General features: G+C 32.8%; 4 protein-coding genes and 1 pseudogene across 4 annotated transcripts; all 5 read right to left on the bottom strand.

Moving 5' to 3' along the window:
• Positions 1 to 1270: 1270 nt before the first annotated feature.
• LOC111408190 (CENP-B homolog protein 2-like) lies at positions 1271 to 2122 on the bottom strand. Its single transcript, XM_023037987.1, has 2 exons — positions 1844 to 2122; positions 1271 to 1762 (listed from the first exon to the last, which is right to left on the bottom strand). The coding sequence occupies exons 1-2, from the start codon at positions 2120 to 2122 to the stop codon at positions 1271 to 1273; spliced, it is 771 nt and encodes a 256-aa protein (XP_022893755.1).
• Positions 2123 to 4219: 2097 nt separating this feature from the next.
• Positions 4220 to 6947, bottom strand: LOC111407340 (GDSL esterase/lipase At4g26790-like). The gene is made up of 3 exons (XM_023036760.1): positions 6487 to 6947; positions 5796 to 6291; positions 4220 to 4625 (listed from the first exon to the last, which is right to left on the bottom strand). The coding sequence occupies exons 1-3, from the start codon at positions 6850 to 6852 to the stop codon at positions 4432 to 4434; spliced, it is 1056 nt and encodes a 351-aa protein (XP_022892528.1). The 5' UTR covers positions 6853 to 6947; the 3' UTR covers positions 4220 to 4431.
• A 3832-nt stretch (positions 6948 to 10779) lies between these two features.
• On the bottom strand, positions 10780 to 11268 carry LOC111408338. The gene has a single exon (XM_023038106.1). The coding sequence runs from the start codon at positions 11266 to 11268 to the stop codon at positions 10780 to 10782; it is 489 nt and encodes a 162-aa protein (XP_022893874.1).
• A 114-nt stretch (positions 11269 to 11382) lies between these two features.
• Positions 11383 to 12423, bottom strand: LOC111408337 (annotated as a pseudogene).
• A 2009-nt stretch (positions 12424 to 14432) lies between these two features.
• On the bottom strand, positions 14433 to 17956 carry LOC111407339 (GDSL esterase/lipase At4g26790-like). Its single transcript, XM_023036759.1, has 3 exons — positions 17495 to 17956; positions 16804 to 17299; positions 14433 to 14759 (listed from the first exon to the last, which is right to left on the bottom strand). Exons 1-3 carry the CDS (start codon positions 17858 to 17860, stop codon positions 14566 to 14568), a joined length of 1056 nt encoding a protein of 351 aa, XP_022892527.1. The 5' UTR covers positions 17861 to 17956; the 3' UTR covers positions 14433 to 14565.
• Between the last annotated feature and the right edge of the window lie 5244 nt (positions 17957 to 23200).

The raw sequence follows: 23200 nt of genomic DNA, 5'->3' as shown, positions 1-23200 counted from the left end.
GATTTAGAGATTCCTAGGATGACCCATGTTTTCACTATTCTATTATTCTAGTTATAAAAAAATTCACCATACACCCATATACGGTTGGATAGAGATAGTGGATATCTTGTAGTTGAATAAGATAATAATAAATTACATTGTGAGTAGACGTTGATTGCAAGATTTGGCTCTATCAAATCAAAATTTTGTTCATCTATTCTAGCCTACACATATATATAGGCATGATAAAAAGTTTTACTCACATCAATTTACACATACAGTAAGTAAAGAGACAGAGGAAGAGAGAGAAGAAAGAAAGAGAGAGAGAAAGGAAGGGAGAGAGAGAGAGAGAGTAGCATTGGAAATAAAGTTTGCATACAGTTAAACCTCGATAAAGTAATGTTCGATAAAGTAATAACCTCGACTATATAATAATTTCTTTCGATCCCGACTTGGGCCAATGGACTAAAGTAATAACCTCGCTAAATGCATTAAGTAATAAAAAAAAATTGAATCCTTAAGGGCCCAATAAAAATATAAAGTAATAATTACTGGATTTCATTGAGAAAAAAATATATATATATAGACCAAAATTTTTCAATCAATCAACAATACTCGTACAGTAATCATTCCTTTTGAAAATATACATCTATAGTTGATTATTTTTTCTTCCCACCTCAACCAAAATGAACCCCATCCTTAACTTTTTGTAGAGCATATACAACTTCCGGAATATTTTGCTCGTGTTGTAGCAAGTAGTTGCTTAAGGTGACTATTGCTTGAAATGCCTCTTTTGACGACACATTTGGGACAACGCTACTATCATCTGGTTCAGGATCATTCTCATCATCATTACTGTTCATTACTGATTGAATAATTTCTTCGTTTGTAGGTGATTCCATAACTGCATCATTCTCGTTAGGATAGTTCAAAAGATGTTCAACATCTATCACATTTCTATAGTGTAAATTAGAGATGACATCATTTAATCCTTGGATACCTTCATCTAATTCACCAACTTCTGGTCCGGGAACATTGTTTTCTTCTGACCAAATCTTGCAATGCCGAAAACAATTTGCAATTGTTGTTGTCTTCACATCAAAATTTCAAACCATGTTAGCAAAATTAATAGCATTCAAAATATTAATTTTTTCAGGATTTGGTGCTTCAACCTCAAGGCTTTGTAAGATGCTAGAATAAAAACGACAACGATAATGAGTTTTGAATGCTCGAATAATCCCAGCATCACATGGTTGAATCTAGACGTTGTGTTAGGAGGTAAGAAAAATAACTATACATTTCTCAAACCTTCAACTACTTTTGGATGAGTTGGGCAATTGTCTACTATTAAGAGAACCTTCCTGCCATTCATTCTCTTATCAAACCAACCAACAAAATCTTGAAAAAGCAAGCCAGTCATCCAAGCTTTCTTGTTGGATCGATACTTGCAATTAAGATTGTTCATGTTCATATTTTTAAAACATGTAGGATTTGCATACTTACCAATAACCCAAAATGGTACTTTGTCAGATCCATCACCATTGCAACAAACAACAACAGTAATTCTCTCCTTATCTTTTTTGCATCCTTCGAGCTGCTTGGTAGCAAGTGAATGATCAGCTTCCCATCGGTAAAATAATCCAGTTTCATCCATATTGTAAATATCCTTTAACTGAAACTGGTCTAGTTTTGATCGTATTCCAGGTAAAGCATTTTCAATGTTCTCCATGATAACTGAACCACTTTCACCAAAACGTCGATAAGATTTGATTCCATATCTTGCCTTGAAACGTTCTAATCATCCACTAGAAAAGCTGAATTCTGGATTAGTTTCACCATACATTTTTTGCAAAAGCACTTTAGCTTTTCCTTGGATAATTTCTTCAGACATGTTCACTTTATCTTTCATTTGAAAAAACCACTCATACAAAACTTTCTCTAAATCAGGGTATTTTGCCGATTTGTGCCTTTTAACATCGCTATTTTTCATCTCATTTGACAAATATTTCGACGCCCTTTTGAGAGTGTTCGATATTGTTGATTGACTAATAGTCAAATCAAACTTTTGTTGCACCCATGCTTGCATATCTTTTTGGCTAATAGTTGAATTCTCTTTCTTATGCTCACATATTGCACTCCTCATTTTATCGATTAAAGTTGATTTTTTTACTCCTTTCAAATGACGAGAAGACATTGGAGGGGAAACAAAATATTGTATGTGTTTGGAATATGTCTTCCAAACATCTAGCTTTTATAGGTAAAGACTAAATCTTTTCATTTGTTATGTACATGAATTTAGTTTTTAGAGACATTAAATTTCACTAAAACTTTTGAGCTTCCCTAGATTCAAATAATACTTTGATTAGTGTCTTTTGATTTTTCTTACCACATACAATGTACATATTTTATTTTGAAAAGCTCTCTCCAAAATAATAAATATTTATTTATCGATAAATGAATAATTTATTCATTTATCGATAAATAAATAATCTCGCTAAATGAATATTTTTTTCCGGTCCCGAGGGTATTACTTTATCGAGGTTTAACTGTACATTGAATATTTTAATCACGTATTTTTAAAGAAAAAAAAGATTTTGAACGTGCTTCAGATTTTTCTAAAAAGGTAAAATACTTTAAGTACAAGTGTCTTTGTTTTCTTATGCGTTTATGTTCAATAAAAAATGCATGAATTGCCAGTAGGCATTCATTTTTTTTAAGAGATATGAAATCCTACGGGATAATAAAAAGATTTAAGATGGGTGTGTCGCTTAGTTACCGATATACTCCATAAGATCAGATGGTATGAATTGTAATTTTTATTGTTATATATATGTATATGGAAACTGCACGTATCTTACTGAGTGTTTTCGAATACTCACTTTTACAAATTTTTAATGTTAGTTCGGGTCAATTGGAATTGTGGAAGGGCGGTAATGCAGGCCGCCAAGTGAATCGTAGTAACAAATAATAAATTTTCCATTAAGTCTTTCTGCCTTCATAATTGTTTGTTAATTTAAAGAAATTCTTATTGTTATTTTCCAGATACAATCGCTATGTTTATTTTAAATTTATGAATGCCGTAGTTATTACTTATAAAAAAAAATTTAATTTTGATATTTTCACATGTAAAGTAAAGAAAAATATTTTTTTGGTAACGTTCCGGTGTTATGAAAATTTGGAGCGTTACAGTTAGCCATTGGTGGGTCTTACACTTAATTAGCTCCCGTTTGTTTCTCATTATTTGCCCATTAAAATTAAAAATATGACCGTTATACATCATATCAAGTCATCATATTTGATTTTTAATTTTTTGTATGAGACCCGTAACGGCTTTATTTTTCATTCTCATTTTTACATTAATGTGTATCAAACGAGGCCAATATTTATTTCAATAACCTGTCTCGAGCGCACTATAGTTACAAGAGAGGGTCCTGTCAATTTGAGGAGGAGAAAGAAGTCGGAATCGGACCCAAATGGTAGAAGAGTTGGATGGAATCTTGGAGATTTGTTGCTTGATATGAATGGAAAATGGATCATATTAAAGGCCACAGGCATAACTATAGAAGTCCAGATGCCAGTATTGAACTTATACCATGGCTCGGACTCGAGTTCTGCGTGACAGTGTGAGCCACCACGTCAGATACGTGGAGCAGTCCTCGTGCACTTGTTTAACGATGAATTTAAGTTCTCCGTGCGCTAATAATTTTATCGATATATGGAGCACTTGTTAGTCCTCCAAATTAGAGCCGTGTGCTTGTCCCTCAGCTCGAAGTTGAGTTCCTCCCGAGTTACAGTAATGGCAATGCTAACCTTACAATATACTACCAATAATTTTATCTTAATGTTAAAATAGATTGAATTATTTAGGGTATGTTTGAACTCCATTTTTAAAAGAAAGAGTTTCGATATAACGATTTGTTGAAGAACACGGTTAAAAGGTAGAAAATTTGGGTGTACGTGAAATATTATTTTATTGAAAGAATGTGTGATTGAAAATAAGTTTTTATATAATGAGGGTTCAAATAGAGGCTTAACGGTTGTCTAAGACAAGAAGCAATTATAGTACTCATACAAATGTAACATTAGATTGGGAATGTAATCATACAAGATCATAGTCCATACAAACCCAAAAAAACAAGTACCAAAATTTGCTCGAGTAAATATACTTCATGTGCATGGCACGTGAAACGAACTAGTTTCTTAGTAAGCGTCGGACAAAAATGTGTCTTGAGATTCATTGTTCAACGATAAAGAAATCTTCAATATATTTAAAATGGAGAGCAACATTTGAACAATGTCTAGCACGACAAATAAGTTATAAGGTACTCGTAAAAATAGAAGACATCATACCCGCACGGCCATACAATACAAACCTTAAAACAAATAGGAACAGACAAACAAATATTCACACCCTAATCGTACAAAAAACCTTCCATAAACAAATAGTTTAAACTACAAAAACTGACGCAGACTACTCTTGAGAAGATACTCAGAAAGGATCTTATTTGTTTTCTCTGTTGGATGGAAAGAATCCCAAAATACATACTTACTTGCATCTGAACATGTAAAGGGATTCATTTGATCACATAAGTATCCCATCTCAAACATTCCTGTCGAACAACATGCCACTGCTGCTACGTCAAATCCTGTCATACATAAATTGCCACAATCTTTAAGAATGACAGGTTTTCTTTCTTTATTTTTATTTTTTAATAAAAAGCGAGCAAATATATCACAAGAAGTACAGTAATACAGGTGATAAGAGACACGACCAACCGTGTCAAGAAATTTTTGTGTGTTATTTCTTCCATGATATCGTAAGTTGTACAAAAGTAACTAAGAATACAATTAATATGAGGTAAATATGGGATGTGTTGACAAAGTTTTGGTTTTCGAAACTTATAAAATATTATACACATTAGACGTATGTTTATTTTTCATTTAGGGCTGTCCTCGACTCAGATTTTAATGGATTTTAAATATTTGTATAAATATAAATCTACCTAAGTCAAGTTTTAGTAGAATTCACTAAAATATAGGCGTCTCCCACCAGTATTTTAATAGGTTGAGCATCTCTAAGGATTTCATATACAAGGTGGCATAATATTTTAAAAGCACTAGAGTAATGTTATGTAGCAACATAGGTGCTTAGCACCTATTTAAATGGTGGTTGAGATTCATTTTTTAATGTATTGGACAATAAATTAGAGGTCCATTTGGCATGATTTTTACTTTTACTTTCGGTCTATGTAGAAAAGTTTTTGGAGAAAACTACTTTTATTTTTATTTGAAAACTAATTTTAAAAAAAGCTTCATCTATTCTAAAAGTGCTCAAGTCTCGTTAGACCAATTTTCTTTAAGAACTTTTTTAATTAGAAAAAAACACTTTCATAAAATTAGCCAAACGAATTCAAAAATAGTTTTGAATCTCAAAAGCCCTTTGGCCTTTTTAAAGGTCATGCCAAATGGGGCTTAATGTGAATGGATAAAACTATTCTATCGAATCATTCTATCAGATTTTGTACAGGTTACTCACATGAGGTGGATCCGGAACTCATTAATGATACCCCAAAAATGCACCACTCCCCCTCTCCTTGTACGTGAGTAGTCGGTGGGGGTTCGGTCAACCCCACACTGACAGAGCAGCAAGATCCTAGTGGGTATGACTATCACCTACGCCGTACTATGCAAAAACATAATGCTAGGTAGTATCACATTCTACGAGGCAGTTGGGATGCATTGAATAATTAATTAATGGGGTCTGACTGATGTTAAATAAAATTACTCAATACAAAATAAGTTAAAGAAAAACTTACCAAATAATGAAGGTTTCTTGATGATTTGCACGAACATATTATAAGGATTTGATAAAACCATTCTTATGCCAGGCAATTCCTTGTTCAACTTGTTCACTAAACCACTCAGTTTCTGATTGAAATGCAGTGCCACAGTGTTGTATCCATCATTGCACCGCTCTCCATTTCCATTGAAGAAATTTGTTGTCCTCTCCAATGGCAGACACCCCATTGGAGGTAAACCTGCTAAGGCCATTTTTCTAGCTCCTAAACCATATATCTCCTTTATAAATTTTTCTGCGAGTCCTAAGAGGAAAACCTGGTACTGATCCACACTGTACTGGGATTGTCTGTCTGGAAGTGTGTAATAGTTTTCTAGGAAGTCATTTGTTCCCATGCTAATCAAATACAAGGCCTCACTGATTATGAACTTTGCCTTTTCTTCACCCACATAGGCTTTGAGCTTTTTCTGATAATCCTTGTAGTACTCCACTTCCTTCCAAACTGGTAAAACATTCTGCATTCAAACAGTAATAAATTTGAGATCGACCATGCAATACCTCGATTTATTTCCGTCTATGTTTCCGTATCCGGGCAGTTGGTAAACGAGGTGTTACGAGAGTCTTAAGCTCAGGCCTGAGATCGGCTATACGCAGGAAAAGAAAAATTGTACTAAAGCAAGTAGCAACTGAAATGAAAACTGGAGACTTACAAGTACTGCAGAGGTTGAGTTATCAAAACCAGTACCAGCAGAAGCAAAGCAAACGCCTGCAGCAAAATCTGAAATCTTATACATGGGATCTAAATAAGCAGGCACAAATGGCCTAAGACCAAATCCTTCAGAAATGAAATCTGGAGGAATACGGCCATTTGAGAATCTCCCTGTGGCTTTCCCACCAAAGAAATCTCGACCATATGGCCTAAAATTGCTCTTCAACATAGTCGAAATCTGATTATTATTCCCAGCATCAACAGATGAATCTCCAAACACTATAATGGCTGGAACTTTTGCTGCACCAGTGATGATTAACATCAAAAACTGGGCCAAGAACAACCATGGTAAGTACACACATTCCATCTGTTTGTCTTTGTTTTTTGTCTCAATAAACAAATTAAGCGAGCTTTTATACTGAACTGGAAATAAGTAGAAATGAGAAACTAACAAAGTGGAGGGGAAGGAGTTTGTTGGGGATCATTTAATGGCAAAGAAATCAGATTCAAACTTTAATTTTGTATGTTGGATAGTCAAGTAAAGCTTTTATGATAGTAATTAATGAGAGTTGATAGTAGCCATTCATTTGGCGTCAGTTTAGTTTGTGGGTCGGCGAGGCAAGTTCTTGATTCTATTGTACATGTTGCAGTGGACTTGGCCGCTTGCCTTAAATAACGCGAAAGTTAGACTTGAGTCATTAGTTTTTGCACGACTGAACTTCTGAGTCCCTAAACCTTTAAAAACAACAACATAAATCTCCATCATTATGTTCTCAATTAACAGAAATCATCAATCAAACTTTGGAGAAATAAGAAATCATTTTTTGAATTAATTGTTACAATGGTCACTAAACTTAGATTCATGTCTTTGATTGGTCACTGAAGTTGAAAATGTCGAGTTTTGATCACTGAACTTAGATTCATATTTTCGATTGCTCACTGAAGTTGAAAATGTCGAATTTTGGTCACTAAAATTTGAAAAACGTTGTACATTACTTACTATCATAAATGTTGAACTTGAAAAAATATGGAGTTTACGTTTGAAGAAGCTCAATTCAATACTGACAAGACAATTCTTTATTTCTGAGTTGATGTTCTTTAATTGGCAATTAATGTACGAACATTTCGTTGTCGGTTAGGGGAACTTATAATATGCATGTAGTTGGGAAAGGCCATATAAATTTGAACTTTGCTATTTTTATATTGATTTTTGACACTTTGGTTGATATTTACATTGTTGTCAAGTGTCAATTGAATGAAAAAATTGTTTGAAACTTAAATTAAAGTGTAATTTCAACTACGTCATAATATACATGTAGCAAGGTTATATAAATTTTTACAAACTATAGAAATGAAGAAATTCATGAGTACACAAATATAAAGATCCTAAATTAAATTCAAGGTCATTAAATGAGTGCCTCCCTTTCAGGTGAAGTTTTCAATATCTACGGCCACACAAGAGGACTGTCTTTTTCACAATTATTATTACTCTCCCTGGCAGTTGCAAGAAGACAGTGACTTGGGTAAGTACAAAATAAATAAATATTTTTGGCTTGTTTACTTTACTGGATTTATTTGTCAAAAAATAAAATGAAATACTTAGATTCGAGGGAGAGGCATTAAGAAATTAGCAAAGAAGTTAAAATATGCTCTACCGACTCCCCCATTAATTTCAATTCCATTTCATTTCATTTTTTTCTCTTCGATTTTTAACCACATAATATTCCATAAAATAATATTATATATAAATAAAAAACCTTTTTTTCTTTTTCAACAATTCATTTTTCAAAAAATTACTATTTCATCCATTTTCATATCCCAAAATGAGGGCCAAACTGGGGCTAATGCGTATATGTAATGCACTGTACCGCGCTGCAGGTTTGTTCACCTATCTCATTTTTATCCTTGGGACTTTGAAATTTCCCCCATACCTCTGTGTCATCACTATGAACCTAGTTTTGTGCTAGAAACCATATGAATTTATTTACAATGTTTTGATGCAGAGATTTGACTGAGCACATTAGAAGGCTGCAACAGCAGTCTGATTCCCGAAGAAGGGCAGCTGTGATGGAAATGATGAGGCAGCGTGCCGCAGAGGTTGCTGGGAATTCTGGATGAGCCAGTTGTACATTAATAGTGACATTTTGACGTACTCTTTTCACAAGAAGATAGTTTATAGTCATAAACTGCTTTGTTTATAGGCCGAACTCTGGTGGTGAAAGAGGCACCGTTTCCTCAAAATTTTCTGTTCATATTTTTCCGGATAAGCTCCATACTGAAGTTTACAAAGATCAGATACTGCTACAGTCTGCAACACCACATGCATACTGAAGTTATAAATCGGAGACTGCTCGTCTGGAACGACTAACTATATTGTTCGGATGCTGTAAGGGTGTAGAAGTATGTTGCTGGATAAGTGTAGCACTTTAATTTCATTTTCCTGTTTTTCATTAATTAATGCCCCATTATTTGATGGCACGTGTACCATATCTTTCTGATGCGTCTATAGATTATTCACTTTCCAGAGAAATCGCACGGGGGATTGCAGTTTTTCTTTTTGTATGCTGGTTTCCTCCAAACTTTGTAGTTGAAGTAATAAGTAGCTTAATTAATTTGTCAAAATATATTATGTTGGAACTTAATTTTTGTTTTCCCTCTTACCTTTTTATGTTGGTGGTTGATAAATCACTTGGAACTCCGTGAAGACCAGAGTTAAACCTAGATGACATGTTTGTTGGGGTAGGACTAACTATGACTAAATTTGCTGTGTTTTTCTTCTTTAATACAATTTAATCTTTTATCTGGTTCAGTGTATTAAGCTGCCATGGAAGCATAGGCAGTCATTTTTAACCGAAGAAATAGAGTAAGGTTCACTCTTAGGCCACTTCCTACGTATACACTTGCCTAAAAAGATGTTTAATCTTGCTTATTTTCTTTATATTTGTTAAAGAGGGGCAGGTGGTTCTCGATTATTTCAGATATTTTATTTGGGCAATTTATGTTCACAGCAATGATCATCGGTCTATATGATAATGACTTTACCATTGTATGTATTTTCCATCTCCAATGAACAAAATTTATTTCAACTTCATTGGATAATTGTTAGTAGCCTTATTATTCACATAAATATTGTACTACATGTACATAAGAGTTTATATAATGGTTCATATAAATATGATATGGTAAGATATGATTGGATCAAATTAATTTAAAAAAAAATTAATAATAAATAAATAAAAATTCACAACTATCCTTTTGACACTTCTGCATGTAAATCATTAGATAAACCTATTATGCACGTAAATCAAAATGATTAACTTTCTCATATTATACAGACAATGTTCAAACTTATCGTATCATTGTTAGTGTAGCAACCCAAAAAATGTTATATATAAAAATTTATTTATTTTGTATATTATATAAAGTCTTATTTTATCTGGGTCAAATAAATTAGATTTTGATAGAACAATTATAGGTATATCAATATTGTACTCGTTGAATATATCGTAATTAACTTGAAGTCTTTAACTTGAGAAAAAATTATTTTGGATAAGAACATATTAAGTTAGATCCAATTGAAGAAAATAGTATAAATATAATTTTATATAGATTATAAGTCAATTCGTTTTTCTCTCTTAAAAAAAAAGTGTGGTGGGACTTTTATCATTATTTATTAGTTTTGATTTAGAGATTCCTAGGATGGCCCATGTTTTCACTCTTCTATTATTCTAGTTACAAAAAAATTCACCATACACCCATATGCAGTTGGATAGAGATAGTGGATATCTTGTAGTTAAATAAGATAATAATAAAATACATTGTGAGTAGACGTTGATTGCAAGATTTAGCTTTATCAAATCAAAATTTTTTTTATCTACTCTAGCCTACACATATATAGAGGCATGATAAAAAGTTTTACTCACACCAATTCATACATACAGTAAGTAAAGAGACAGAGAAAGAGAGAGAAGAAAGAAAGAGAGAGAGAAAGGAAGGGAGGGAGAGAGTAGCATTGGAAATAAAGTTTGCATACAGTTAAATCTCGATAAAATAATGTTCGATAAAGTAATAACCTCGATTATATAATAATTTCTTTCGATCCCGACTTGGGCCAATGGACTAAAGTAATAACCTCGCTAAATGCATTAAGTAATAAAAAAAAATTGAATCCTTAAGGGCCCAATAAAAATATAAAGTAATAATTACTGGATTTCATTGAGGAAAAAAAATATATATATATATATATAGAGAGAGACCAAAATCTTTCAATCAATCAACAATACCCGTACAGTAATCATTCCTTTTGAAAATATACATCTATAGTTGATTGTTTTTTCTTCCCACCTAAACCAAAATGAACCCCATCCTTAACTTTTTGTAGAGCATACACAACTTCGAGAATATTTTGCTCGTGTTGTAGCAAGTAGTTGCTTAAGGTGACTATTGCTTGAAATGCTTCTTTTGACGACACATTTGGGACAACGCTACTATCATCTGGTTCAGGATCATTCTCATCATCATTACTGTTCATTACAAATTGAATAATTTCTTCGTCTGTAGTTGATTCCATAACTGCATCATTCTCGCTAAAATAGTTCAAAAGATGTTCAACATCCATCACATTTCTATAGTGTAAATTAGAGATGACATCATTTAATCCTTGGATACCTTCATCTAATTCACCAACTTCTGGTTCAGGAACATTGTTTTCTTCTGATCGAATCTTGCAATGCCTAAAACAATTTGCAATTGTTGTTGTCTTCACATCAAAATTCCAAGTCATGTTAGCAAAATTAATAGCATTCAAAATATTAATTTTTTCAGGATTTGGTGCTTCAACCTCAAGGCCTTGTAAGATGCTAGAATAAAAACGACGATGCTAATGAGCTTTGAATACTCAAATAATTCCAGCATCACATGGTTGAATCTTAGACGTTGTGTTGGGAGGTAAGAAAAATAACTCTACATTTCTCAAGCCTTCAACTACCTTTGGATGAGCTAGGCAATTGTCTACTGTTAAGAAAACCTTCCCGTCATTCATTCTCTTATCAAACCAACCAACAAATCTTGAAAAAGCAAGCCAGTCATCCAGGCTTTTTTGTTGGATCGATACTTGCAATTAAGATTGTTCATGTTCACATTTTTAAAACATCTAGAATTTGCATACTTACCAATAACCCAAAATGGTACTTTGTCAGATCCATCACCATTGCAACAAACAACAACAGCAATTCTCTCCTTTTTTTTTTTTGCGTCCTTCGAGCTGCTTGGTAGCAAGTGAATGATCAGCTTCCCATCGATAAAATAATCCACTTTCATCCATATTGTAAATATCTTTTAACTGAAACTGATCTAGTTTTGATCGTATTCCAGGTAAAGCATTTTCAATGTTCTCCATGATAACTGAACCACTTTCACCAAAACGTCGATAAGATTTGATTCCATATCTTGCCTTGAAACGTTCTAACCATCCACTAGAAAATCTGAATTCTGAATTAGTTTCACCATACTTTTTTGCAAAAGCTCTTTAGCTTTTCCTTGGATAATTTCTCCAGAAATGTTCACTTTATCTTGCCTTTGAAGAAACCACTCATACAAAACTTTCTCTAAATCAAGGTATTTTGCCGATTTGTGCCTTTTAACATCGCTATTTTTCATCTCATTTAACAAATATTCCAACGCCATTTTGAGAGTGTTCGATATTGTTGATTGACTAATAGTCAAATCAAACTTTTGTTGCACCCATGCTTGCATATCTTTTTGGCTAATAGTTGGATTCTCTTTCTTATGCTCACATATTGCACACCTCATTTTATTGGTTAAAGTTGATTTTTTTACTCCTTTCAAATGATGAGAAGACATTGGAGGGGAAACAAAATATTGTATGTGCTTGGAATATGTCTTCCAAACATCTAGCTTTTATAGGTAAAGACTAAACATTTTCATTTACTATGTACGTGAACTTAGTTTTTAGAGATATTAAGTTTCACTAAAACTTTTGAGCTTCCCTAGATTTAAATAATACTTTGATTAGTGTCTTTTAATTTTTCTTACCACATACAATGTACATATTTTATATTGAAAGGCTCTCTAAATGAATAATTTATTCATTTATCGATAAATAAATAATCTCGCTAAATGAATTTTTTTTTTGGTCCCGAGGGTATTACTTTATCGAGGTTTAACTGTACATTGAATATTTTAATCACGTATTTTTAAAAGGAAAAAAAAGATTTTGAACGTGCTTCAGATTTTTCTAAAAAGGTAAAATACTTTAAGTACAAGTGTTTTTGTTTTCTTATGCGTTTATGTTCAATAAAAAATGCATGGATTGTCAGTAGACATTCATTTTTTTTAAGAAATATGAAATCCTACGGGATTATAAGAGGACCTAAGATAGGTGTATCGCTTGGTTATCGATATATTTCATAAGATCAGATGATATGAATTGTAATTTTTATTATTATATATATGTATATGGGAACTGCACGTATCTTACTGAGTGTTTTCGAATACTCACTCTTACAAATTTTTAAGGTTAGTTCGGGTCGATTGAAATTGTGGAAGGGCGATGATGCGGGCTGCCAAGTGAATCGTAGTAACAAATAATAAATTTTCCATTAAGTCTTTCTGCCTTCATAATTATTTGATGATTTTAAGACATTTTTATTGTTATTTTCCAGATATAATCGCTATGTTTATTTTAAATTTATGAATGCCGTAGTTATTACTTATAAAAAAAATTTAATTTTGATCTTTTCACATGTAAAGTAAAGAAAAATAATTTTTTGGTAACATTCCGGTGTTATGAAAATTTGGAGCGTTACAGTTAGCCATTGGTGGGTCTTACACTTAATTAGCCCCCGTTTGTTTCTCATTATTTGCCCATTAAAATTAAAAATATGACCGTTATACATCATATCAAGTCATCATATTTGACTTTTAATCTTTTGTATGAGACCCGTAACGGCTTTATTTTTCATTTTCATTTTTAAATTAATGTGTATCAAACGATGCCAGTATTTATTTCAGTAACCTGTCTCGAGCGCACTATAGTTACAAGAGAGGGTCCTGTCAATTTGAGGAGGAGAAAGAAGTCGGAATCGGACCCAAATGGTAGAAGAGTTGGATGGAATCTTGGAGATTTGTTGCTTGATATGAATGGGAAGTGGATCATATTAAAGGCCACAGGCATAACTATAGAAGTCCAGATGCCAGTATTGAACTTATACCATGTCTCGGACTCGAGTTCTGCGTGACAGTGTGAGCCACCACGTCAGATACGTGGAGCAGTCCTCGTGCACTTGTTTAACGATGAATTTAAGTTCTCCGTGAGCTAATAATTTTATCGATATATGGAGCACTTGATAGTCCTCCAAATTAGAGCCGTGTGCTTGTCCCTCAGCTCGAAGTTGAGTTCCTCCCGAGTTACAGTAATGGCAATGCTAACCTTACAATATACTACCAATAATTTTATCTTAATGTTATAATAGATTGAATTATTTAGGGTATGTTTGAACCCCATTTTTAAAAGAAAGAGTTTCGATATAGTGATTTTTTGAAGAACACATGATTAAAAGGTAGAAATTTTGGGTGTACGTGAAATATTATTTTATTGAAAGAACGTGTGAATGAAAATAAGTTTTTTATATAATGAGGGTTCAAATAAAGGCTTAACGGTTGTCTAAGACAAGAAGCAATTATAGTACTCATACAAATGTAACATTAGATTGGGAATGTAATCATACAAGATCATAGTCCATACAAACCCAAAATTTGCTCGAGTAAATATACTTCACGTGCATGGCACGTGAAACGAACTAGTTTCTTAGTAAGCGTGGGACAAAAATGTGTCTTGAGATTCATTGTTCAACGATAAAGAAATCTTCAATATATTTAAAATGGAGAGCAACATTTGAACAATGTCTAACACGACAAATAAGTTATAAGGTACTCGTGAAAATAGAAGACGTCATACCCGCACGGCCATACAATACAAACCTTAAAACAAATAGGAACAGACAAACAAATATTCACACCCTAATCGTACAAAAAACCTTCCATAAACAAATAGTTTAAACTACAAAAACTGACGCAGACTACTATTAAGAAGATACTCAGAAAGGATCTTATTTGTTTTCTCTGTTGGATGGAAAGAATCCCAAAATACATACTTACTTGCATCTGAACATGTAAAGGGATTCATTTGATCACATAAGTATCCCATCTCAAACATTCCTGTCGAACAACATGCCACTGCTGCTACGTCAAATCCTGTCATACATAAATTGCCACAATCTTTAAGAATGACAGGTTTTCTTTCTTTATTTTTATTTTTTAATAAAAAGAAAGCAAATATATCACAAGAAATACAGTAATACAGGTGATAAGAGACACGACCAACCGTGTCAAGAAAATTTTGTGTGTTATTTCTTCCATGATATCGTAAGTTGTACAAAAGTAACTAAGAATACAATTAATATGAGGTAAATATTGGATGTGTTGACAAAGTTTTGGTTTTCGAAACTTACATAAAATATTATACACATTAGACGTATGTTTATTTTTCATTTAGGGCTGTCCTCGACTCAGATTTTAATGGATTTTAAACATTTGTATAAATATAAATCTACCTAACTCAAGTTTTAATAGAATTCACTAAAATATTGGTGTCTCCCACCAATACTTTAATCGCTTGTGCATCTCTAAGGATTTCATATACAAGGTGGCATAATATTCACTTGACTTTTATCTTCTTTTTTGGTTAAAAATCTATAATGAATGCAATCTTGGACCATCAGAAATCAGAATTCCATCCTGGCTCGCCACTGCTAATCAATAATTAATGAATAAATTATCATTTATTGTTATTTATTTATCCCGTTTCACAAAGTTGTTGACAATGAACAATTATTAGCATCTATATAGAACTTTATTTTACAGCATAATGACCACTCATTTAATAACAAACTTACCAAAAAGATAGATTATTAATCCATATTAAGCTAAATATATATCATCTATAATTATGTTTAGTGTTTTAATCAAGCCAAATCCAAATTTAGTGTGTCAAGACTTTGAGCATGTGTGACTAAGCTTAAAAAGTTTACATAAGGTAAATAAGTAAGTTTTAAATTAAATACTTTTTGGGATAAAAAGGGAAAGTTAAATTGTTTTGACACAAATGCAAAAGATACATCCATAGAAAGTATCATTTTACTTGAGAAAACATTAACTTATCTACTTCGAAATAAAAAGACACTTTTAAATTTTACCTATCAAAACATACTCTCAGTTTGTTGGGGTCAATGTTTTACTCGAAGTTGTTGGAAAAATAACAATCATTAGTACTTAAAAAGCATATATAATAAAAAAAGTAATGCTATGCCACACCATTGGTTCTTAGCACTCGTTAGTTGATATTTGGGATGCAATTTTCAATCCACTGAGGGCTTGTATGGGAGCGATTTTTTGTTTCAAAAAATTGATTTTTTGACCATTATTTCACTATTTTAGTCATCATATTTAACTTCTTCTATCACAAGTGGACCCCACTTTTCTTCTAACGATCAAAAAATCAATTCTTAAAATCACTTCCGAAGAGGCTCTAAACAATTAATTAATGGGGTTAACTCTATCTAGATTGCTACTACACAAAAGCACTAGAGTAATGTTATGTGGCAACGTTGATGCTTAGCACCTATTTAGATGGCGGTTGAGATTCATTTTTTAATGTATTGGACAATAAACTAAAGGTTCCTTTGGCATGACTTTTACTTTCACTTTATGTAGAAAACTTTTTGGAGGAAACTATTTTTATTTTTGTTTGAAAACTAATTTTTAAAAAAGCTTCATATTCTAAAAGTGCTCAAGTCTCGTTAGACCAGTTTTCTCGAAAAACTTTTTTAATTAGGAGAAACACTTTCATAAAATTAGCCAAACGAATTTAAAAATAATTTTGGATCTCAAAAGCCCTTTTGACTTTTTAAAGGTCATGCCAAATGGGGCTTAATGTGAATGGATAAAACTATTCTATCGAATCATTCTATCAGATTTTGTACACGTTACTCACATGAGGTGGATCGGGAACTCATTAATGATACCACAAAAATGCACCACTCCCCCTCGCCTTGTACGTGAGTAGTCGGTGGGGGTTCGGTCAACCCCACACTGACAGAGCAGCAAGATCCTAGTGGGTATGACTATCACCTACGCCGTACTATGCAAAAAAAATAATGCTAGGTAGTATCACATTCTAGGAGGCAGTTGCGATGGCATTGAATAATTAATTAATGGGGTCTGAGTTAGAAAAACTTACCAAATAATGAAGGTTTCTTGATGATTTGCACGAACATATTATAAGGATTTGATAAAACCAATCTTATGCCAGGCAATTCCTTGTTCAACTTGTTCACTAAACCACTCAGTTTCTGATTGAAATGCAGTGCCACAGTGTTGTATCCATCATTGCACCGCTCTCCATTTCCATTGAAGAAATTTGTTGTCCTCTCCAATGGCAGACACCCCATTGGAGGTAAACCTGCTAAGGCCATTTTTCTAGCTCCTAAACCATATATCTCCTTTATAAATTTTTCTGCAAGTCCTAAGAGGAAAACCTGGTACTGATCCACACTGTACTGGGATTGTCTGTCTGGAAGTGTGTAATAATTTTCTAGGAAGTCATTTGTTCCCATGCTAATCAAATACAAGGCCTCACTGATTATGAACTTTGCCTTTTCTTCACCCACATAGGCTTTGAGCTTTTTCTGATAATCCTTGTAGTACTCCACTTCCTTCCAAACTGGTAAAACATTCTGCATTCAAACAGCAATAAATTTGAGATCGACCATGCAATACCTCGATTTATTTCCGTCTATGTTTCCGTATCCGGGCAGTTGGTAAACGAGGTCTTACGAGAGTCTTAAGCTCGGGCCTGAGATCGGCTATACGCGGGAAAAGAAAAATTGTACTAAAGCAAGTAGCAACTGAAATGAAAACTGGAGACTTACAAGTACTGCAGAGGTTGAGTTATCAAAACCAGTACCAGCAGAAGCAAAGCAAACGCCTGCAGCAAAATCTGAAATCTTGTACATGGGATCTAAATAAGCAGGCACAAATGGCCTAAGACCAAATCCTTCAGAAATGAAATCTGGAGGAATACGGCCATTTGAGAATCTCCCTGTGGCTTTCCCACCAAAGAAATCTCGACCATATGGCCTAAAATTGCTCTTCAACATAGTCGAAATCTGATTATTATTCCCAGCATCAACAGATGAATCTCCAAACACTATAATGGCTGGAACTTTTGCTGCACCAGTGATGATTAACATCAAAAACTGGGCCAAGAACAACCATGGTAAGTACACACATTCCATCTGTTTGTCTTTGTTTTTTGTCTCAATAAACAAATTAAGCGAGCTTTTATACTGAACTGGAAATAAGTAGAAATGAGAAACTAACAAAGTGGAGGGGAAGGAGTTTGTTGGGGATCATTTAATGGCAAAGAAATCAGATTCAAACTTTAATTTTGTACGTTGGATAGTCAAGTAAAGCTTTTATGATAGTAATTAATGAGAGTTGATAGTAGCCATTCATTTGGCGTCAGTTTAGTTTGTGGGTCGGCGAGGCAATTTTCTCTCTGTCCCAAGTTCTTGATTCTATTGTACATGTTGCAGTGGACTTGGCCGCTTGCCTTAAATAACGTGAAAGTTAGACTGGAGTCTTTAGTTTTTACACGACTGAACTTCTGAGTCCCTAAACCTTTATAAACGATAACATAAATCTAAATCATCAATCGAACTGTGGAGAAATAAGAAATCATTTTTTGAATTAATTGTTTCAATGGTCACTAAACTTAGGTCCATGTCTTTGATTGATCACTGAAGTTCAAAATGTTGAGTTTTGATCACTGAACTTAGATTCATGTCTTCGATTGCTCACTGAAGTTTAAAATGTCGAATTTTAGTCACTAAACTTTGAAAAATGTTGTACATTACTTACTATCATAAATTTTGAACTTGAAAAAATATGGAGTTTACGTTTGAAGAAGCTCAATTCAATACCGACAAGACAATTCTTTATTTCTTAGTTGATGTTCTTTAATTGGCAATTAATGTACGAACATTTCGTTGTCGGTTAGGGGGACTTATAATATGCATGTAGTTGGGAAAGGCCATATAAATTTGAACTTTGCTATTTTTATACCGATTTTTGACACTTTGGTTGATATTTACATTGTTGTCAAGTGCCAATTGAATTGAAAAACTGTTTGAAACTTGAATTAAAGTGTAATTTCGTCTACGTCATAATATACATATAGCAAGGTTGTATAAATTTTTACAAACTATAGAAATGAAGAAATTCATGAGTACACAAATATAAAGATCCTAAAGTAAATTCAAGGTCATTAAATGAGTGCCTCCCTTTCAGGTGAAGTTTTCAATATCTACGGCCACACAAGAGGACTGTCTTTTTCACAATTATTATTACTCTCCCTGGCAGTTGCAAGAAGACAGTGACTTGGGTAAGTACAAAATAAATAAATATTTTTGGCTTGTTTACTTTACTGGATTTATTTGTCAAAAAATAAAATGAAATACTTTGATTCGAGGGAGAGGCATTAAGAAATTAGCAAAGAAGTTAAAATATGCTCTACCGACTCCCCCATTAATTTCAATTCCATTCCATTTCATTTTTTTCTCTTCGATTTTTAACCACATAATATTCCATAAAATAATATTATATATAAATAAAAAACCTTTTTTTCTTTTTCAACAATTCATTTTTCAAAAAATTACTATTTCATCCATTTTCATATCCCAAAATGAGGGCCAAACTGGGGCTAATGCGTATGTGTTAACAAATATACCACTAAGAAAAGAAAAATATCGATATTAAACTCCTGTAGCCCTGTTTGGCCTTCATTAATTTATATTATAATTTTTCTCTCTTATTTTTAACAATATAATCTTTCATACAATAATATTACATGTAAATCGAAAAATTTTCCTTCTTTTTCAATCACACGCTCTCTAATAAAATACTATTTAAAAAATTATAACTCTAAATAATGAGGGCTAAATTGATCCGTGATTTTTAAAGATAAGTGTACAATATTAAGCTTCACACAATCGAATACAATATTACACGTCAAACACGACAGTAACGAGTGGAGCAAAAATTCCTATTTCTCTATCAATATTTTTTTCTCTTTAATGAAAATATTAAAAGAGAGGGCCAGCTGGCCTACACAAACTTAATTCATCTCCCAACTAACTTTTAATTTTTCAGTTGGAGAATGTGTGTGAAGTACTGCATTTTCCAGATAATAGGTCCCATTCTGATTTCACGATGGAAATGCAAAAGAAATCTGCAATCTCTGCCCCTTGTCAAGGTTAGCAGGTCAGATTAAAAAAAAAAAAAAAAAAAAAAAAGTTGAACCCCAATCTTAAATGTTTCATTGTCCATTTTCTAGAATTTTGTGAGAGAGGCAAATCGTGGGATGTGCCTCAACAAGCTAGGAAACAAGAGCTGTCTGTACATTGTGCCTACAAAGAGTCCAATTTCATGTCTCAAGAATCGAATCCCCACACTGCGGTTGCTAGCAAGGCATGAGATAACCTTACTTCTGTCCTTTGCACCACTAAGCTATGCCTGGGGGCAGGTTAGCAGGTCAGATTGAAATTACTTGGATTGATGCATTTGTACAATTCGAGCTTGATAGTTCGACTGACACTCTTCTCACAAGGGTGAGGGGTCTATGTCCAATAAAATAATGTGCAGGTCCCTCCAATGTGAGGAGAGTGTCAGCCGAGCTATTAAGCTCGGACTGTACTTATAGCATGATTCAAATTACTTTGCCAATCAGACTATGATTTTCATGGAATTCATCTGCAACTTGCGAAACAATGTAGAAAAATATATTATATTTAAAATATATTGTATTAACTCTTGAAATATCAATGTCCTTTTCTTGATACGCGATGAATCCCATATTGAACAATTATAAAAACATAAATAAACATATAAATATTTATGATACTACTCTTAATTAGGTTGGCGTCTGAAAATGGAATCCATATAGAATTCAGTATTGGAAAGTCGATGTCTATTTTCTTGATTAAAAGTTTGTGTGACATCTAGTAGTTGTCATATACAATTCCTTTGTTGTTGCTTTGAAGTTTGTGTATTTTAAAATTTATGAGACGCACGGGGGATCCAAACCTTTAGTATTGTGGGTCAAAATTTTAAAAATAATTTTTTTAATAAACAACATAATATCAATGAAAATAAGTTTATATGTATTTTGACACTTTGAAAACGTCGTATAATTGTATCATTATTAATATTATTAAATAAAGTTTACTACTTGTATAGTTTTGTTTATTATTTCATTGGCAAATGCCGAGCAAACATTGAGTAAATTAAATTGAATATAGAAATTAAATGAATTGAAATAAAATTCAAATTTAGTTCAAGAAATAAATGAAATTCAAATTTAAAGCAAATAGAATTCGAAGTAATTCAAATTGCATTTAATCGGTAACTACCCTAAAAAATTTACGTCATATTTCATGTAACACTTTCGAATGAAACGATATAAATTATATTGAAAAATTTATTGTGCAAAAATAATAATTAATTGAATTTTTTAAAAGAAAAAACGAGTTAGACGTCTTTTTTGAGGCGTACGTTTGATACATATTTAACTATTTTCGATATCCGTTTGGATCATTCGATATGAAAACGATGTAGTTTTCGAAACAAACTTTTACATGGCATAGGCGATTTGTAGATTCAGATAGCACATGATCGCAAACGAATTTTTAAAGTTAGGATATTATCGAAATTCTCAAAATACAAGTTTCAAACGTCATACTTTAACATGTCATAACTTTTGCTATAGTTGACAACTTCGCATGCCATTAATGAGTGAAAAATTAGGCCATGAGCACTTCAAAATGGTATTAAGAATGAAATATTTTGATTTCATTTTGTATCCCGATGGATGCATCAAAGTAGATTGTTAAAAAAAAAAATTAAAAAAAAAATAAAAAAGGGGCAAAATTTTGTGGGGTCATTTGACCACACGTGGATCCGCCCCTGGCGACACATAATCAGTTACGTAAGTAGCTCTAATGTTGGAAACTATTTTTACATTCAATGAACAATTTTCTTTTACAATATTTTGCGTTCAAGTTGTTTCTTTTACGGAGTTTTGGTTCTTTTGGTTTTTCAATTTTTTGTTCTTTATGTAAAATAGATTTGCACGGACCGATTCCGATGCCCAAAGTTCTAGCGCCACACCGCCATGGCCTCTTGGCTAGCTGTCTCCTCACAAGGTTTGCAAGCTTGTTATGCCAACACACAATAACTTTGGTAGGATATTGTGACAATTGCAAATGATACATGCACTTTTCGGTAATACAAATCATATACTCATGTCATGACAACTTTGCCATGCCACATGGGAAGGGGAATTCTCTAGGTTCATGACACTCCAAGCTTGGCCAATTGACAATTTACAGGCTGATTGAAAACTTCTTGTCATTTTAGTAATTAATGTTCAATTTCAATGTGTATTTAATAGATTCTTATGGCTGGCTTTTATTAAGATTTGAGAGGTTTATTTTAAAAGGTCAATCTTGTTAAGATGAGTAGTCCAAAACTTTATAAGTTAATTTAAGTTTCTATCTTTATTTGATGTGGGACTTTATCTCTTAACATGCCTTCCAAGATAATGATCCGTTTGAGCAGATCAATCTTGAAATTCGTATGCTTATTTATTGAGTCTTTAATCGGATCGAATCGCTCATTAGAGTTTAATGAGCTCTAATATCATACTAAGATTTGAGGGCCCATCTAAAAAGATTAGTTCAAAATCTTATAAGTTGGTATATATTTATATCTTTATTTGATGTGGGATTTTATCCCTTAACAACTTTAATATATTATTGCTGGATAAAAATTTGGTATGGATGTATTATATGATTTTATTTTTTTTATGGTATTGATTGAAAATTTGGCCTCTGTTCATGTTATCGATGATAAATGAATAGTAATTGTGAATGTATGATAATGATAATATTTGCTTGGATATGAAAATGAACTTATTAGCTACTTTTAATTTCACACGAACAAAGGCTCGATGTTAAGATTAGAGATTTCATTTCTACAAAATGGTAAGATGATGTTTTAAATAGAACCTTGCTATTTTGTTGGAGTAGTTGTGTTATTGACCTCCAAATGTGTATTTGTACTTTAAGAATACTGTACATGATGCAGAAGTCCAACTTGAACATCATCTCTACAACAATAATGTTGTACACACTTTAAAAGAAGAATGAAAAAATCAATTTACCATTCAAAGAGAGAGAAGTTAGTCTTCAAACAATCTTTCAACATCTAGATATATAAAACTGGAACAATCGACATACAAAGCACATAAATTCGTACGTCCCCCCCCCCCCCCCCCCCCCCTTTTTTTTTCTTTTTCTTTCCTCCTTCTTTTTGTCCATTAATCCTATTCAATAATGGACTCAACACAACCACCTCTTTTCCCTCAACAGCAGAGTGCAATCCATCTCAATTCTCTTACACAAAGCTAGAATAATCAAACTATACGCACTTTCTTTTCTCTCCTCTCCCAAACACTGTCGAACTCGATTGCTCTCTTGCCATTGACTTTGATTACACATATACAATATCTACTCATG

This window comes from Olea europaea, chromosome 13, assembly GCF_002742605.1.
Source record: "Olea europaea var. sylvestris chromosome 13, O_europaea_v1, whole genome shotgun sequence".
NCBI classification, from domain to species: Eukaryota; Viridiplantae; Streptophyta; class Magnoliopsida; order Lamiales; family Oleaceae; genus Olea; species Olea europaea.
Note: the sequence above shows the minus strand (reverse complement) of the source record. Positions and strands in the feature narration are given on the sequence as shown.